Raw genomic sequence first — 20079 nt, forward strand, 5'->3', positions numbered from 1 at the left:
GCAGCATGGTTTTGTGCAGGGAAGAAGGTCATGTCTTACCAACTTGATAGAATTATTTGGGGAAGAAGTGACAAAGTTGATAGGAGGGAAGGTTCCCCATGGTAGGCTGATGGAGAAAGTGAAGTTGCACGGGCTCCAGGGTGTACAAACTTGATGGATAGAGAACTGGATGGGCAACAGGGAACAGAGTTGTTAGTCGAAAGGAGTTTCTCAAAATGGAGAGCTGTGACCAGTGGTGTTCCACAGGGATCCGTGTTGGGACCATGGCAGTTTGTGATGTACAGAAGTGATCTGGAGGAAGGTTATAAATGGTCTGATTAGCAAGTTTGCCCATGACACTAAAATCGATGGAGTAGCAGATAATGAAGGGGACTGTCCGAGAATGCAGCAAAATATAGACAGATTGGAGAGTTGGGTGGAGAAATGGCAGATGGAGTTCAATCCAGGCAAAGGCGAGGTGATGCATTTTGGAAGATCGAATTCAAGAGCAAACTATACGGTAAATGGAAAAGCCCTGGGGAAAACTGATGCACACAGAGAGATCTGGGCATTCAGGTCCATTGTACCCTGAAGGTGGCAACGCGGGTCGACATAGTGGTCAAGATGGCATACGGCATGCTTTCGTTCATCGGACGGGGTATTGAGTACATGGGTTGGCCGGTCCTGTCGCAGTTTTATAGGACTTTGGTTCGACCACATTTGGAATACTGTGCACAGTTCTGGTCGCCACATTGCCAAAAGGATGTGGATGCTATGGAAAGGGTGCAGAGGAGGTTCACCAGGATGTTGCCTGGTATGGAGGGCGCTAGCTATGAACAGAGGTTGAGTAGATTAGGATTATTTAGAAAACTGGGAGGTTGAGGGGGTACCTGATTGAAGTCTACAAAATCATGAGGGGTATAGACAGGGTGGATAGCAAGAAGCAAGTGATGTAATTTTCATTGTTCTTTGTATGTCATGGATTTGGCAAATCCTTTCGAATGAGTTTTGATGAATTTCTGCAGTGCTTCTTGAAGATGGTATATTGCTGCTGGGAGTCAGTGACAGGAGTGAAAGGTTGTGGATCAAGCAGGTTACTTTCTCCAGAATGGTGTCAAGCTTTCAGTGCTGTTTGAGCATTATTACATTTCCTTCCAGCACCAATTTATTCAGCCTGAAGCAAAAAGCTGAAAACAGACTGCAACATCATCTATGGGGTCAAATTGGTATTTATTTAAAATGACAAACAATTTCCATCTTACTGGAGGTCAAGATTAATTCCAGTAGCCTTTTTAAATCATATTTACTACCAGACCAATGGCTTTCAACATTTTTCATGTAGTCTTTGGAAGGCTAAAATCGGACTTCAATCGTTAATATTTTCTAAAATGTTGAAATAAATATCATCATGATCTTACTTGGGTTAAAATAATGTCAATTCTCAACTTTGATTTGCATCCACCACAGTTTTGACTCTTCGTCTACCAAAAGACCCCATTTGAAAATTTCAGTTCAAAGAAACAAAGAAACCTACAGCACAGGAACAGGCCCTTCGGCCCTCCAAGCCCCTGCCTATCAAGATCCTCTGTCTAACCCATCAGCATTATTTGTTATGTCTCTAAAACATTTAATGAATTAAATCTCAACAATAAGAAATTAACTCTGACTATCTGGAATTCAGCTTTACCCACTGAAATGGGCCTTAGAGTTACAAGATCAAAGCAGTCAGTTCTTGGCTTTCTTTTGTATTTATAAATAAGGACATGGGAGTCATCCCTTACTACACCGGAGGTAGTGATGAGCTGCTTTCTTCCTATGCGGCATTTATTGGGATGAAGGAACACGTACTGCTTGCTAAATGTTTTTAAAGACTATGATGCTGCGACAGTGAGGGAAAGGCAAACAAGATTTAGTCGGGATTGTTTGTAGATTGGAAAGAGCACGAAAGTGGTTGCGTTCCTGTGTAGCTACCACCTTTTCTTTTAACTAGACAAAATCAAAAGGGGCCTCAGTGTGGTGCATTTTACAGATTATCGACCAACACCATGCGGAGACAGTGTTCAAGGTGGTGAATGGGATGCCAATCAAGCAGTCTGTTTTTAAACATGTGGTGTCAATAGTTGAGTGTTCTTGGAGCTGAACACAGCCAAACAAGGAGAGCGCTTTCCAACATACTCTTGACTTATGCTTTGTAGATGATGTGCCAGCATTAGGAAGACAGGAGTAACTCAACAAAATTTGTAGCTGCTGGCACACTTTTTACCACAGTATTCATTTGGCTAATCCAGTTGCAGTTTCTGGTTAATGGTAACCCCTCCAGGGTTTAGATTAGATTACATTAGATTAGATTTCCTACAGCGTGGAAACAGGCCCTTCGGCCCAACATGTCCACACCGCCCACTGAAGCATCCCACCCAGACCCATCCCCCTATAACCCACACACCCCTGAACACTCTGGGTAACTTAGCATGGCCGATCCACCTAACCTGCACATCTTTGGACTGTGGGAGGAAACTGGAGCACCCGGAGGAAACCCACACAGACACGGGGAGAACATACAAACTCCACACAGACAGTCACCCGAGGCTGGCCTTGAACATGGGTCCCTGGCGCTGAGCCACTGTGCCACCCCAATTATGTGCCAATTCTTTGTCCATGCCAGTATCTTGTCTGTAACACCAAAGGCTCTTAATTACCAGCCTCTTGTGCAACACTTGCCAAAGGTCTTCTGGTAATCCAAACATATCATGCCTACTGGCTCTCAAAGAACAAAGAACAGAAAATTACAGCACAGGAACGGGCCCGTCGGCCCTCCAACCTGCGCTGATCAAGATCCTCTGTCTAACCTGTCATCTATTTTCTAACAGTCTGTGTCCATTTGCTCCCTGCCCATCCATGTACCTGTCCAAATATATCTTAAAAGACACTAACGGTGTCTGCGTCTATCACCTCCGCTGGCAACGCTTTCCAAGCACCCACCACCCTCTGTGTAAAGAGCTTTCCACGCCTATCTCCCTTGAGCTTTCCTCCTCTCACTTTGAACTCATGACCCCTAGTAATTGAGTCCCCCACCCTGGGAAAAAGCTATTTGCTATCCACCCTGTCTATACCCCTCATGATTTTGTAGACCTTTGTCTAATTTGCTTGTTACCTCCTCAAAAGAATTTTTAAAACAGATTTGCCAGGCATGACTTCCTCTTGATGCCAACTCAGCCCAATTTCACCAAAACCTTTGCAATCTCATCCTTAATAATGGACTCTAAAATCTTAGCAAAAACTGAGGTCAGGCTAACCAGTCTGTATCTGCCTATCTTCTGTCTGCCTTCCTTCTTTCAAAGACAGTGGTGTTACATTAACCATGTTCCAATTCTCTGGGACACTCCCTGATTCCAGTGATTCCTGAAAAATTACCAGCAATGCCTCCACAATCTCCTCAGCTATTTTCTTTAGAGTGCTGGGGTCTAGTCTGCCTGGTCTGGATGATTTATCTATCTTCAGACCTTTCACCTTCCCCAGTACCTTCTCCTACAGTGGACACCACGCCTACCTCTGCCCCCTCATGCAACTTGTGTCTTCCACCATGAAAACTGATGCGAAGGACAGGAAATATCTCTTTGGAGGCTGGTATCCCATCAGCAATCAACCTTTTGTTAATGAATACTTAGCCTTTGAGATTATTGCTGCCTCTCTCAGGCATTCAATATCCGTGAAATTCATTGTGTTTCTTTTTCCCCCCACCTTTATTCATTAACATGAAGATGACATTGCTGGCTGGCTAGGCAGCATTTATTACCGATCCCTAATTGCCCAGAGGGCAGTTCAGAGTCAACCACATTGATGTGGGTCTGGAATCACACGTACATGTGTGATTCCCTATCCAAGTAAGGATGGCATTTTCCTTTGCTAAACAACATCAGTTAACCAGATGGGTTTTTCCAACAACCAGCAATGGTCATCATTAGATGATCAAATCCAGATGTCTCACTGAATTCAAATTCTAACATCTGCCGTGGTGGGATTTGAACTACGGGACCCCCAGACCGTTATCTGGGTCTTTGGATTAACAATCCAGCGCTTAAAAAGCACGAGGCCATTGCCTCCTAGCCAGGTCTCCCAACCCATTACCAGATTATCAGTCCACATTTGCAGAGCTCATCTTCTTTGAGGTCCAGCTGGCTGACCTCATTATATCATGACAGTACCTATTCAGTTCCTCCACCATTTCTTTGCTTCCCATTACTACTTTTCCAGTCTTATTTTCTAGCACTCCAATGTTGACTCTTGCCTCTCTCTTACCGTTTAGACGTCTAAAGAAAATGCTTGCAATCTTGTTTCATATTACTAGATAGCTTGCACTCACATTTCATCTTCTCCCCACCTTATTCCTTTTTTCAAAAGTCATTATCTAATACACTTTAAAGGCTTTCCACTAAACTCCAGTGTTTTTTCTCTTGTTTTCATGCAGTCCCTAACTTCTCTCATTAACCACAGTGGCTTCATCTTCCCTTTAGTATGCTTCTTCCTTGGGAAAGAATTTCTGCTATGCCTCTTGAATTACCCCCAGGAACTCCCACCACTGCAGCTCCACTGTTTGCCCTGTTATGCTCCCCTTCCAATCAACTCTGGCCAGCTCCTTCCTCATGCCTTTGTACTTAGCTTTTATCCAATTGTAATACCACTTCACTGGATTCCACTTTGCCTTCTCAGGCTGCAGGGTGAATTCTATCATATTACAGTCACAACCAAAGGGGCTCCTTCACCTCAAGCTCCCTAATTAAGTCTGCCTCACTACATATCACCAAATCCATTACCTGTTACCTAATGGAGTCCATCATAACCTGCTTCCCCAAACAAAAGAAACAAAACCCAAATACCATCTCACAATCATTCCAGAACCACAAAGTAATTGGTACAGGATCAATCAGATTTAGAGGTGTGGGAGAAAGAAAGGGAGCTATTTCAATGGGACATGCTCCACTTGACTCATGCTGGGACTAACAGCCTGGCAAATTGTGTAACAAATGTTCTGGATAGGTCTTTACGTTGTGAGGTGGTTTCAGTTGCATGCAAAATTCCCTACTTCCGTTGGTTTTGGGGGGGGGGGGGGGGGGGGGGGGGAGAGGAGGAGGAGAGCGGGCGGGCGGCGCGGCGGTTGGCAGCCCAAATAGGAGATCCTGGCAACACAGCCCTCAGGACTCTTGATCCTGGCTACCAAAAAAAAAAGTATCCATTCCCTTGGCTATACTATACCCAATTACAATTACATTTCTCTTTACTTCCCCCACTTGAATTGCTCTTGTATCAAGGTGCAATAGTCAATTTGCTCATCCTATCTATCTATAGCCCCTGCTTTCAACCACTCAAGGAGCAAGAGTTTCAAAACTGTTAGACAAGCTCAAGGTTGAGCCCCCTTCAGCACTATCTTCTGAATCCCTATAGCGGCCTGGCTTTTATATTGTACTCACCTGTTTCTGACCACTGCATGAATTAAACGTAAAGGTAGTTAATCTAAGGGGTGTGACTGCCTCCTCAAAAATAGCTTCCAGGTAACTCTACCCCTCCCTCATGTCTTGCAGTGTTCAAAGCTCAGACTCCAACTCAAACCCTGAACCAGAGTTCTTCATACAGCCAAACACTTGTTACAGATGTGGTCACTACAAATCACAAGGAGACCCACTGGCTCCCACATTATTTGGTACAATACACTGTCTGGTCCTGCATCTCTATTTTATTTATTTCAGTTTTCATTTGATTTAAGAATTCCTATTGGTTGTTTAGTTTTAAGTTGTCATCTTTTCGCCCTCATCTTCAATCTGAAAGTAATCTCTACTAGACAGTCAAATTAGTAGCTATCAACTAATACGTATACACAAGTCCCTTTGTTTCCACACCACCCCCGCCTTCAGAATTGTACGCCTTCTTTTATATGATCTTTCAATCTTCTACCTACCAAAATTTATCACCTCGCACTCCTTCACACACTGAGGCTCACCTGTCACCAATACATCCACTCCAACCTGTGGAAGCTCTTTTGGGATACTGTCCTCATTGTTTACAATTCTAAGTTTCATGACATTTGCGAAATTTGAAATTGTCCCACATCAAGATGTGGATTATTTACACATAAAATCAGGAAAAATCAAGGGCCCTGGGGAACTCCACTGCAAGTCTTCCCATAGCCTGAAAAACACATTCTTCAGCCATCATCCAGTCTCCTATCACTCAGTCAAATTTTATATCAAGTTGTTTGTATCGCTTTTATTCATTTACATATGACATTGCTCAAGCCTGCCGTGTTGAGCACCTTCTGGAAGTCCATGACTATCACATGGACAGCATAACTCTTAAAGCTTAGTTACCACTTTAAAAAGGAAACTCCAGCAAGTTTGCATAATGCTATTTCCCCTTTAGATTTGGATTCTTCCTAAAATACCCATCTTTGTCCATGTGATTACTAATTGTATCCTGAATGAAGTTAAACTAACTAGTCTGCAATTGCTGGGCTTATCCTTACAACCTGTCTTGAAAGCCAGAAGCGTTTGCCACCTTAGTCTCCTGGCACCTCCAAGGTGGAAGATCATGGCGCTGCTGCAATTTTCACTCATTTCCTTCAAAATTCTTGGATACATCTCATCTCGTTTTTGCGCCTTGTCAACTTAGAAATAGCAGCAGTCTAATCAACATTTCTTTATCAAGACATTCTGGGAATGAAGTGACTAACTTTCAAGTGGTTGGAGTCATACCTGTTAAGCTAGGTATGACTCCAACCACTTGAGACTTCAGCCCCAGCCAGATTTCAGTTGAGAAACTTTGTGATACCATATTCCAAACAAATGTAGTCTTGGCATCAAGAATTAACCTTAATCTCTAGGAATTTAGCTTATTTTGTTTATATTTAATCCAAGGTTGGACTGAGGTCAGAACCTGAGTAACACTGGTGGAACCCAAACAATGTCAATAAGCAAATTATTGTGAAGTACTGCCTGATAACATGGTCGATGATCCTTACCATGACTTTGCAAATGCCTGGCAAGTTCTGGAGCACTATTTTTCAATACTATTGCTGGGTTGATGTCAGGGCTCATAGCATTTTATATAAAAGGGTCTGAAACAGTCAGTTTCAAGCTGTACCCAAACCAAATGACATCTCAGTCCTTGGTTGGAGAAAATGTTGGCCTTGCATCAGATCCCGATTCGGTCACCTACAACATAGCAGGCACGAGTTGAGTGTGCAAAAAAACAGACCTAACAGTAACACAAGTTAAGATGACTTTCAGATACCATTTCACTGACTGCTGATTACGAAGTTTCTTCTTCTTCTGCTCTCCTCTCCTCCGCCCCCCCGCGCTCAGTTGCAGTCACATTTTGCTACACATGCTAATTGTTTCTTCAAGCCAGTGACTATAATCAAATGTGTGTGTCATGGTCAGAAGTTGTGACCTTCAAATCCTTTGTTTGTGAAATGTCTTCCAAACAGGCACTGTAATTAGTACATGAGTAGCATTTCTATATTTGGGCTACATTCACTTGTTTACTTGTAATCTAAAGATGCCTCTTCAACTTGCTTCAGATCTTCTCCTGTTGAAATACTCTTCATGTACCTCTAAAATGGAATTCTAACACTTACCTGTCCAGTCTACTTAGTACTCAACCAACAGCTCACCCAAAACTCTGTTGCCCATGCACTAACTCACACGCATTTGTACTTCAGTGTATTCATGAACCTGCTCTTGGAAATATAGTTATAAAATTAAGACAATACACAACCAAATATTTCAACGATTCATCTTTACCTTTTTAAACTCGAGCCATCCCAACTCTTGCCAAAATATATGCACACTTCCAACCGATGACTTGTACATTTCAATTTTCACTTTTTCACCACGTGCAAATGCCTCTCCAGCTTCTACTTTCCAAGATCTGAAACTTTCCCTCTTAAAACACCCCCCTTGATTTTGGGCATCTCCCAACTTATCTCATGGTTCAGGGTCAATTTTTTTTTTGCAGTATCATTACAATAAAGTATCCGGAGAAATTTTACTGAGTTGAAATAGCTTATATAAAATCTAAGCTACTTCAGCAAAGACACATTTATTAAGTGCAAGTTTAGGCAACTTTCTCCTACCTTGGAATTCACTGGACTTCCAATGGCAGTGCTGTTTTGTAGTGTTGCATCAATACCAGATATATAGCTCAATCTGGTAAGGTTTGCATTGGAGTGTGTCAATGAGGAGGAACTGCTGGAAAAGGCAAGATGTATTTTAAAAGTTACAGAACAAAAATCAACAATAAGTCAACACTTCAAAAGATACCAAGCAGAAAACAGAAGAATCCGAGATAACAAAAAGTGTGGAGCTGGATACACACAGCGGGCCAAGCAGTATCTTAGCAGCACAAAAGCTGGCGTTTCGGTCCTAGACCTGAGGGGTCTAGGCCCGAAACGTCAGCTTTTGTGCTCCCAAGATGCTGCTTGGCCTGCTGTGTTCATCCAGCTCCACACTTTGTTATCTCGGATTCTCCAGCATCTGCAGTTCCCATTATCTCAGGGGAATTGAGATACTTTGTTCCCCTCATGTTTTTTTTTTAAAATCCTTTCCTGAAGGCCAAGATCTATGGTTTCTTCAATTCTAGAAGTTCTCCATTACTCACTATTTTCTCTTGTTCACAGCCTTAGCAGCGAACATGCATAAAAATTTATCAACAGGGCACTGTAACCTTCCTCAGTCTGTTGCACTTTACAGGGAGTCAGCAGAAGCACTTGCTGACCCACTAGAGATCAGATTCCAGATCAAAAATTAAGCTGGGCCACAGCTCTCTAGGACTTAAATTCTGCGGTATTTTAATGAACAAACCATTGAGAGATCAGGCATGCAATAGATGCCAAGTTTACCTTCTAGTCACCTCAGGCTATTATGGCGAACAAGCTATTTTGCTCAAGATAGAAACACATGATTGCCTGCCTACTCCTGAATCTGAGAGTTTGCAACTCATCTACTTGAGCACAAGTTTTCTATTCTTCCCACAAATCATTGCTTTCTCATTTTAAAGGCAAATGACATCTATTAATCTGAGTCTTGAACATACTCAACCAATTACCTTCCAACGTCCTCTGCAGCAGAAGCTTCTAAGAGATTCCTTAGGACAAAGAAATGCCTCCTTATCTCAGTCCTGCCATCACCCAGAGAATAGGTCCCTTGCTCTAGGCTCTCCTAGAGAAGTGAAACTTCCTTTCACCATTCAGTCTGTCGACCCCTCTAAGAACATTCTACATTCTGCTGAGTGGAGGAAGATGAGAAGGCAGGCTCAGGCAGTTTTAAAAATCTTTCTGCCACAGGAATCAGCTTGGGGAGGCTTTGTTGCACTCCCTCTGAAACAAGTACAATATTCCATGGACAAGGAGATCAAAACTATACATAACAATCCTGGGTGTGATCTAACAAGACTCCACATAACTGCACAAAGACATCTTAGCTAGGATACTCAAATCACCTTATAATAAAAAGGTCACATCACATTCACCTGAACTGCGCTTGCCGTTTGACTCCATTCAAAAGGCTCAGTTCTAATTACTTAGAAAATTTGTAGGTTCACTTCATTTCTTCAAGGGATGTGGGCCAGCATTTATTGCCCATCCATAACATGAAGGAGGTGGTGAGCTGCCTTCTTGAAATCCAGTCATTGGAGGGTGCATATACCAACAGTACTGTTAAGAAGAGATTTCCACTATTTTGGCCCAGCAACAATGAAGAAATTACAACAGTTCCATGTCCAGTTGGGGGGGGCCACCTGGAGTGGAACTAGCAGGTCACTATCCTGCAGTGCATCTGCTGCCTGCCACTGTAGATGGTTGAAGTATCTGATTTGAAAGGTGCAATCAGAAGAGTGTTGGAGAATTAACTGGCAAGTTACCATAATTTTTGAATGATTAGCTGGAATGCTTGAAAGAATTGTATTCAGAAATCTGACACCTTTCTGCTCAGTCTGGATTGGCTCAAAGAACAAAATACGGTACAAAAGCAGTGATCCATGACAATCACAAGTAGGACATAATTCAAAAGATAAGGAATTCTTCCATTACTGTAACCACGTTCATCCTTCTTTTCCTGTAGGCTGTGTTACTACAGAAACTGGTCAAGTTTCAGAACTTGGCTCTGTAGATATTTTTCATGTAAACACAGTTAATAACCAAACTATTTAAACTGTTGGAAATGGACAAGGGGGAAAAAATGGCTGAGCTGGATCTCATCCTCATCCAAAGATCACTGCCCCACACTTCTCAGCATGGAACCTTGGATAGTAATTAGAGTTTTTCTGGTCAACTTTTCCGTTTCTGACAGCTACAAGAATGGGTACCTATTGGCATCAGAGCCAAGGTCACCTCAACCAAAAACAGAATCTGGGATTTGCTAATTGTGTATGTACATTTGGTGCAGTTTTATACAGAGCACCAAATTCATTAGCTGAACCACCAGGAAGAGAGAAGGTTCCTCATGTTTCAAGGGTGCTTTCTAAGTTAAAGAGTACATGAACAAATACCGCGAAATCAAAAATGGTTAAGTATTTCCTATTCGAAGAACTCTCCGACCCCATTTCCTACAAAAGCATGGATACATTTAATTAACTTATACGATCTCACTGGCAAGACAATAAGCATCGGAGATTAGTTCCATTATCAGGGGAGCAGACAATTTAGTACAGTTGGGCAACTAACTCCTAGCTGGCCATCCTAGAACTTGAATTCATGGCAAAGCAAAAGATGAAAGTACTCTGGTCTTTGGAACGGAAAGGCATCCAATTGATTAGGAATCGCCATATTTACCTGCCACTTGCAGTTAATGCCAGACAAAAGATTAAATTACACTGGGACTTTTTTGCCTTCCTTCTTTCATGTGATGTGTCAATTTCAGCATTTGATGCACTCCCTCAAATTGTCCTCAAACTGATGAGCATATTTAGCTACTTTAGAGCGTTGTTAATAGTTAACACTTCTGTGGGGATCTGGAGTCACATGCAGGCAAGGGTGATGGATTTTCTTTCCTGAAGGGCATTACTAAATAAGATGGGTTCTGAAGCAACAACAAAAATCAACAATGGTTACGCAGTCACCATTACACTACTTTTTTCTGTGTGACAACTATCTACCTTGTGGACGTTTGGAAATCTGATACTTGGCCTGGTGACGAATGAGTCAAGGGCTTCAAATTTAGTTGGTCTGCTGCACAGCCATGATCTATAATGAGAAAAAAAACTAGTGAATTTCAGTTTAGAGTTATATGTTTAATACATCTAAATATTTATAATACAGATTAGACTAAAAACACCAACGCACAGGGCGACAAGAGATAAATGTATTTTAATTCAGTTTATTATTTGTCTCAGTTCATCAAATGAACTCAGAAGCAATTAAATTTATTCAGTAAATGCAAGGTTTCTTATATTTCGCTATATATGTTGCTTACTGTTTCTTTGTGTAAATAATTGCAAAGTATTTTTCTTCCTAAAAACATGTATTGTCAGCAAATTTCTTAACTATTAACAATCACCTGCATTAGCTGCACCTCATCATACACTGATGTACAGTTTTAACATGCTATCAAGATCATCATTTGACAATTTGGATTTTGAAGTCAAGGTAAAATAGGTGTGCGATTTCAGTTCTGAGAAGGCTTGTTCTAAAAAATTCTGATGATTCAAAAAGTAGTTTGTAACAGGAACTATATACATGGTTTTCGCGAAGACATAGGCACTACAATTAAGTCACAAAAATTTGTGTTGTTAATTGATTAACTAGTTATAAAATCAAACTTTTATGGCAGTCAAAGCAGATCAGGGGCCACTAGGCTCGAGTTCAGTTCAAGAGAAAAACGTTTCTCTCTAGCAGAAAGATTTCAGTTTGTGAAGTTTCCAAGCTGAAGGGGTTGACAAACATTTTAAAGCAGCCAGATCTGAAATGAAACTTATGTCAGAAGAAATTTGATTGGAGATAGTCAGTATGGATTTGTCGAGGGCAGGTCGTGTCTCTAAACTCGAGTTTTTTGAGAAGGTGACCAAGCATGTGGATGAGGGTAGGGCAGTTGACGTGGTGTACATGGACTTCAGTGAAGCCTTTTATAAGGTTCCACATGGTAGGCTATTGGAGAAAATACAGAGGCACGGGATGGAGGGAGATTTAGCAGTTTGGATTAGAAACTGGCTTTCTGTAAGAAGGCAACGAGTGGTGGTTGATGGAAAATATTCAGCCTTGAGTCTGGTTACCAGTGGTGTGCCTCAAGGATCTGTTTTGGGACCACTGCTGTTTGTCATTTTTTATAAATGACTTGGACGCAGGCATAGGTGGATGGGTTAGTAAGTTTGCAGATGACACTAAAGTCGGTGGAGTGGTGGACAGTGTGGAAGACTGTTGCAGGGAGACTTGGATAAACTGCAGAATTGGGCTTATAGGTGGAAAATGGAGTTCAATACAGATCAATGGGAGGTGATTCACTTTGGGAATAATAATAAAAAGGCAGAATACTGGGCCAATGGAAAGATTCTTGGCAGTGTGGATGTGCAGAGGGATCTTGGTGTCCATGTACATAGATCCCTGAAAGCTGCTCCCCAGGTTGATAGTGCTGTTAAGAAGGCTTACTGTGTGTAGGTTTTATTGGTAGAGGGGTTGAGTTCCGGAGCCGTGATGTCATGCTGCAACTGTACAAAATGCTAGTGTGGCCTCATTTGGAATATTGAGTGCAGTTCTGGTCGCCTCATTACAGGAAGGATGTGGAAGCATTGGAAAAGGTGCAGAGCAGATTTACCAGGATGTTGCCTCGTATGGAGCGCAGACCCTATGAAGAAAGGCTGAGGGACTTGGGTCTGTTCTCATTGGAGAGAACGAGGCGAAGAGGGGATTTAATAGAGACATACAAGATGATCAGAGATTAGATAGGGTGAACTGGTGAGTCTTTTTCTGAGGATGATGACTTCAGCTTGTAAAGGAGGCATAGCTACAGATCGAGGGGTGATAGATTTAAGACAGATGTCAGAGGCAGCTTCTATACTCGGAGTGGTAAGGGTGTGGAATGACCTGCCTGCCAATGTAGTTAACTCAGCCATATTAGGGGCATTTTAAACAGTCCTTGGATAAGCATATGGAGGATGATGGGATAGTGTAGGGGCAGGGGCTTAGATTAGTTCACAGGTTGGCGCAACATTGAGGGCCGAAGGGCCTGTACTGCGCTGTATTCTATGTTCTATGACTCTCAGCCATCAAATCTGCAAGGTCTCAGTTAAGAAAGAAATTCAGAGCCAAGATCGCGGTAACATTCCTTTGGGATCAAATATCTTTTTAAAAGAAAATTAGTTCAAACTCTGCTTTGCTCTTTATATTAAGACCTTTCTGAATAGAGATTTTAGATTTTAGATTTTATTTCCTGTAATAGACTTGCACTTTTTCTTTTAAAAAAAACACCAACAGCTGCAAAAACATGTTCAGGCGACAAAACACCAGTGAGGAACTACAAAAATTTAAACACACAAGCTATCAAATCAGGTTTCACTCTGGGATCTTGCCCAATCTGAAATCATCAGCTGGGATCATTCAATTTACAATAGAGTGTATTCCCAAGTGATTTATTCAATTTTGACTTAGAACACCTTTCAGCATTTGCAGAAGCGTTATAAAAATGCCAACCACCTATCAAGGCATTAGGTCAGGTTAACCAAAAACCTATGTCAAAGAGGCAGGCTTTAAAAGATCATTTTTTAAAAAAAGCACAAAGTCAGGGAATGAAAGCCTACCCTACAGCTTGAAGCCCAGATAAATGAAGACATGACCAAATGGAGGTATGACAAATTTGATTATTTGCAAAAGGCCAGAATCAAAAGATCAGAGCACTGTAGCACACAGGAGACTGTAGAAATTGGGAGGAACATGACCATGGAGGAATTCGAAACCAAGAGTGAGAATTTCAGCATGATGTTTAGCAAGAACTCTATGTACACTGGCAGACAAAAGGGCTGCTGAAGCAAATAGGATTTTTTGGCAAACTTAAGACTTGATAAGTTATAGGCTAATCTAAAATCTACAGTTCAATGCTACATAGTTTTAAAAAGTTAGCCCAAAAAAACTGAAAAAATTTGAAATGACAGTAATATTATTCAAAAGCAAAGAGCACAATTGTTTAGTGACTGCTTACCAGCAGTGTGGTTTTTTGGTGCAACTGGTGCCTGATCATGTTGGTGAAAGTTGACACTTGCTTCCTCATCGTTGAAATTGGAGTTCTTTCGTTCATCTGTCCCTTCTTGGAGCTTTGAAATTACATGCATCTCTCGATCGTCTTCACCCATTGCCTTGCTTGTCAAATCCCGAAATCTTTGCTCCACTGATCCAGTGGAATGCAATTTTGGACGATGCAAACTGGAATTATTCAGTGTCATACCATGAACAGCAGTGGGTTCTAGAGAAACGGGGACTTTGAAATCATTGTGTACTATTCTTAACACACTCTCACAAGTTTCCGAAGACATTTTCTCAACACTTTTTTGTGCCATCTCAGACACTCTTTCAATCTTTGCTTTATAAAACGCTTTATCCAAGCAAGCTTCATTCTCTTTCTTCTGGACATGAAGTTTCTCTGAAACAGCTGAAGGAGATTCTTCATCTTTCTCCACCACAGAAATAGTACGGTTTATATTTGCCAAGTCACTGGTCGTATTTCCATTTGAAAAAGCTCTGTTGTTAACAAATCCCTCTTCTGTCATCCACTTTATATCAGTGAACTGGCTGCTGCCACATTTGGGATCAGGAAATCTATTTGACTCAAATGCACAGGTTTCTGTAATTTCATTTTGAGCATGTGGTCTGTTTGCATCCTTACCTAATTTGACTGACAGACAACTATTTTCTGATTTGCAACAGCAACTGTTGCTTATTGGATTAATTTGGCACAACTCTTCATTTGAAAGCACCAATTTCTTATTTTTCTCCTTGCTGGTTCTCCTTAAGCAGGATTTTTCTGAAGATGAATTCAACATGCTATGAGAATTCCTGCAATTTTCACAGAAACCAACAGAATCTGAACAGCAAGTAAAAGCAGATTCTGGCACTGGTTTAAATTCAGGTTTTGGAACTTCATTCTCATTGGTCTCAGATCTTTCATGACCCTTGTCCAATGTAACACCCAAATCTTTCATATTGCTTTTCTGGTCCTGTAATTGCACATTTGGTGTTCTGCTTATAGCTGCAGGCTCACTTTTCTTCCTGTTCTTATTAGAAAGTTCCAAAATCATTGCAGCTAACTGAGCAGGATCAGCACTCACCGAAGCATCAGCTATGGCTGAAGCAATTGTACTTATACTTAAAACAGAATCTGTACCGTTGTACGCTCTAGGTTCTTCAGCTTTCACAGGTGACCTCGAACACCGTTTATTCTATGAAAGAAAAGCAACTTTGAGCTACATTTTAGATGCACAAGTTAAAGCAAATACTTAAATGTTGGTCTGAATACAAGCTTTTACTCAGCAGGTCATATAAACATGGAAACATAGAAAACAGGAGTGCAGGTAGGCCATTCAATGCCTTGAGCTCATTCTACCATTCATCATAGTCACGGCTGATCTTCCAACTCAATACCCTGCTCCTGCTAACACCTCCTTAACCTTTCATGCCTTTAAGCCCAACTCCCTTTTGAAATCATAGAGCAATATTTTGGCTTCAAATCCATTCTATGCTAGCAAATTCCACATGCTTAAGACTCTGGGTGATGAGATTTCTCTTCACCCAGAGTGCAGCAAGCCTATGGAAATTTCTTGTTGTCTCATTCCTAAATGGGGTACCCAGTTTCCATACAGCCCTGGTTCTAGGATTTAGCCAACATTGGGAACATCCTTCCTGCATCTACTCTCTAGTCCTGTCGAATCTTCGATTTCCATAGGATCTCCCCACTTCATTCTGAACTCTGGCGATCTTAATCCTAATCGATCCAGTCTCTCTTTATAAGTCAGGCTTGCCATTCCTGGATTTAGTCTGGTGAACCTTCTTTGCATTTTCTCCATAACCAGAATGTCCTTCCTCAGCTAACAGAGCACAACTGAACACGATATTGTACATTTGGTCTCACCAAGGTGCTGTACAGTTGCAGCATTGCATTCCCGCTCCTACACCCAAATCCCCTCTCAATGAGGGCCAACATACAATTTTTCTTTGTTGCCAGGTGGACCTGCATGCTTACCTGCAGTGACTGGTGTACGAAGACAACCAGATCTCACTGCACATCCCCCTCTCAACTTAAGGCCAGATGATAACGTGCCTTCCTGTTTTCCACGACTGAAAAGTGATAACCTCATTCTTATTCACGTTGTACTCCATCTGCCATGCATTTGCCCAAAAGCTCAGCTTGTACAAATCTCACTGAAGCATCTTTGCAATCTCCTAACAGTTCACTTTCCAACCCAGCTTTTATGCAGATCCATGACATTTCATCCCCTAAAATCTTAAAAATATATATAGTGAATAACTGGGATCCTAGCACAGATTGTTCTTGCACCTCATTAGTCAAATGGCTGCCATTTGGAAAAAGACCAGTTTATTCCAACAGTTTCCAGTCTGCCAACTAGCTCTCAATCCAGTTCAATACACTAACCCCCACTCCCACACGTTTTAATTTTTAACACATGCATCTCTTATCCAGGACTTTGTCGAAAGCCTTCAGAGTCCAAAGACAGTACGTCCTTAGCTCAGCCACATCAACTCTACTAGTTACATTCTCCACAAATTCCGGTACAGTTGAAGATAATCAGAAATTCTTTTCTTAAATTCATGCTGACTCCAATCTTGCCACTGTTTTCCAAGTGCTCTGTTAATTTATTTTTAACATGAATTCTAACATTTTCCCCACCACTGTCCATGTGACTGAGCTATAAATTCCCAATTTTCTCTCTGCCTCTCTTCATAGAGAGATCACATTAACTGTAGGAACTGTTCCACTCTATTGGAAGCTGACCAACAATCTCCAGAGATGTTTGAAGTACTCTTGGATATAGGTTATCAGGTCCTGAGGTTTTATCAGCTACCAATCCAAACAATTTCTCTAACACTATTTCTCTATAAATACTGATTTTCCTTTAGTTCCTCCCTCTCACTTCAGTTCCCCAACATTTCTAGTATCTTACTGGCGTCCTCCTTGGTGAGCACAGAACCAAAGTAATGAAATGGTGAGGCTGGATGAACACAGCAGGCCCAGCAGCATCTCAGGAGCACAAAAGCTGACGTTTAGGGCCTACACCCTTCATCAGAGAGGGGGATGGGGTGAGGGTTCTGGAATAACTAGGGAGAGAGGGGGAGGCGGACCGAAAATGGAGAGAAAAGATGATAGGTGGAGAGAGTATAGGTGGGGAGGTAGGGAGGGGATAGGTCAGTCCAAGGAAGACGGACAGGTCAAGGACGTGGGATGAGGTTAGTAGGTAGGAGATGGAGGTGCGGCTTGGGGTGGGAGAAAGGGATGGGTGAGAGGAAGAACAGGTAAGGGAAGCAGGGACAGGTTGGACTGGTTTTGGGATGCAGTAGGTAGAGGGGAAGAGCTGGGCTGGTTGTGAGGTGCAGTGGGGGGAGGGGACGAACTGGGCTGGTTTGGGGATGCAGTGGGGGAACGGAGAGATTTTGAAGCTGGTGAAGTCCACATTGATACCATTGGGCTGCAGGGTTCCCAAGCCAAATATGAGTTGCTGTTCCTGCAACCTTTGGGTGGCATCATTGTGGCACTGCAGGAGGCCCATGATGGACATGTCATCTAAAGAATGGGAAGGCAAGTGGAAATGGTTCGCGACTGGGAGGTGCAGTTGTTTATTGCGAACCGAGCGGAGGTGTTCTGCAAAGCGGTCCCCAAGCCTCCGCTTGGTTTCCCCAATGTAGAGGAAGCCACACCAGGTACAGTAGACCACATTGGCGGATGTGCAGGTGAACCTCTGCTTAATGTGGAAAGTCATCTTGGGGCCTGGGATAGGGGTGAGGGAGGAAGTGTGGGGGCAAGTGTAGCATTTCCTGCGGTTGCAGGGGAAGGTGCCGGGTGTGGTGGGGTTGGAGGGCAGTGTGGAGTGAACAAGGGAGTCACGGAGAGAGTGGTCTCTCCGGAAAGCAGACAGGGGTGGGGATGGAAAAATGTCTTGGGTGGTGGGGTTGGATTGTAGATGGCGGAAGTGTTGGAGGAAGACTGCAAACGGCAGGAAATGCTACACTTGCCCCCACACCTCCTCCCTCACCCCTATCTCAGGCCCCAAGATGACTTTCCATATTAAGCAGAGGTTCACCCGCACATCTGCCAATGTGGTATACTGCATCCACTGTACACGGTGTGGCTTCCTCTACATTGGGGAAACCAAGCGGAGGCTTGGGGACCGCTTTGCAATAAACGCCTGCACCTCCAAGTCGCAAACCATTTCCACTCCCCTTCCCATTCTTTAGATGACATGTCCATCATGGGCCTACTGCAGTGCCACGATGATGCCACCCAAAGGTTGCAGGAACAGCAACTCATATTCCGCTTGGGAATCCTGCAGCCCAATGGTATCAATGTGGACTTCACCAGCTTCAAAATCTCCCTTCCCCCACTGCATCCCAAAACCAGCCCAGTTCGTCCCCTCCCCCCACTGCACCACACAACCAGCCCAGCTCCTCCCCTCTACCCACTGCATCCCAAAACCAGTCCAACCTGCCTCTGCCTCCCTAACCTGTTCTTCCTTTCACCCATCCCTTCCTCCCACCCCAAGCTGCACCTCCATCTCCTACCTACTAACCTCATCCCACCCCTTTGACCTGTCCGTCTTCCCCGGACTGACCTATCCCCTCCCTACCACCTATCTTCTTTTCTATCCATCTTCAGTCCACCTCCCCCCTCTCTCCCTATTTATTCCAGAACCCTCACCCCATCCCCCTCTCTGATGAAGGGTGTAGGCCCAAAACGTGAGCTTTTGTGCTCCTGAGATGCTGCTGGGCCTGCTGTGTTCATCCAGCCTCACATTTCATTATCTTGGATTCTCCAGCATTTGCAGTTCCCATTAGCACAGAACCAAAAGTCTTTGTTTTGTTGGTCAGTAATTTCTATGTTTCCCAATAAAAGTCTCCCTTCTGAATGTATGGGACTGACATTTGTCTTCAATCTCAGTTATCCCAACTGACTGTAAATGTTCCCACATTGCCCACAAGCTTACTCTGGTAGTTTATTTTCTCTTTTCGTAAATCAATCTCTTTGTCCTCCTCAATTTTAAAACTACTCCTAACTCTTTAGTCTGTTTTGTTTTCAGCACACTTTTATCCCAGTTCTTTCCTTGGGATGAATACTTTCTCTAATTTTCCATACGGGCCATGTCTTGACCACCTTTTCTGTTTTACTTTTGTGCCTGATAAGAATGAACATTTGTTCCAGTTCATCCATGTGCTCTTTGAACGTTTGCACAGTCCTTCCCGTATCATCCCTTGAAGTAACATTTCCCTATCCTAGTCAACTCACAGCTCAAACTATTATCATTTCCTCTTAGCAGATTCAGGACCGAAGTCTCAGAATCAACTATGTAACCCTCCATTTTGAGGAGCTGTGTCATATTATGGTCACTCACAGCTAGTGTTACTGGATAGTTTAATGAGCAGGTTAACTGGCCACGAACAGAAGTTAAATTTAAATCTCAAGACATTCCATTCACATATCAAGCCAGTAATAAAAAAAGTGTACTGACCTCACTTGCATTCATGGAAATTCTTAAACTTACTTCCTGGTCAATTTGAAATTTGTCATTTTCAGTTTGCTCATCACTTAGAGATGCAGCTGAAATTTCTGCTGTAGTTTCTTGATCCGGGCATCTCAGCGCTGCTGGCAAAAACAAAGTCCTTGACGTTTTATAATTTACACTGCACAGGAAAGGACTCAAAATTGTTGTAGTGCAGCAGTAAACCGTTCAGATTATGTCTGCATAAACACCTCAGCTTAGACCATTCTCCTTCCTTCACCCAACAACTCTGAATATTATTTATTTCTAAATAAACAACTCCCTCCTCAATGCCTCTACCCCACACGGTCAGTATATGCTGACCTTAATCACCTATTGCATGCAAAAGATTTTCCATGCCTCATG

The 20079-nt window shown here is 42.6% G+C and overlaps 1 protein-coding gene across 1 annotated transcript in view; it reads right to left on the reverse strand.

Moving 5' to 3' along the window:
• Window positions 1–20079, reverse strand: part of LOC125451748 (centrosomal protein of 192 kDa-like) — a 214670-nt gene that overhangs the window by 115272 nt on the left and 79319 nt on the right. Inside the window, exons 28-31 of the mRNA XM_059646356.1 lie at window positions 19684–19817; window positions 14154–15387; window positions 11122–11209; window positions 8105–8219 (exon numbers count right to left, since the gene is read on the reverse strand). Coding sequence (XP_059502339.1) covers window positions 8105–8219; window positions 11122–11209; window positions 14154–15387; window positions 19684–19817 — 1571 coding nt within the window. The remainder of the gene's footprint in view (window positions 1–8104; window positions 8220–11121; window positions 11210–14153; window positions 15388–19683; window positions 19818–20079) is intronic.

The sequence above is a fragment of the Stegostoma tigrinum genome, chromosome 5, assembly GCF_030684315.1.
Source record: "Stegostoma tigrinum isolate sSteTig4 chromosome 5, sSteTig4.hap1, whole genome shotgun sequence".
Taxonomy (NCBI): domain Eukaryota; kingdom Metazoa; phylum Chordata; class Chondrichthyes; order Orectolobiformes; family Stegostomatidae; genus Stegostoma; species Stegostoma tigrinum.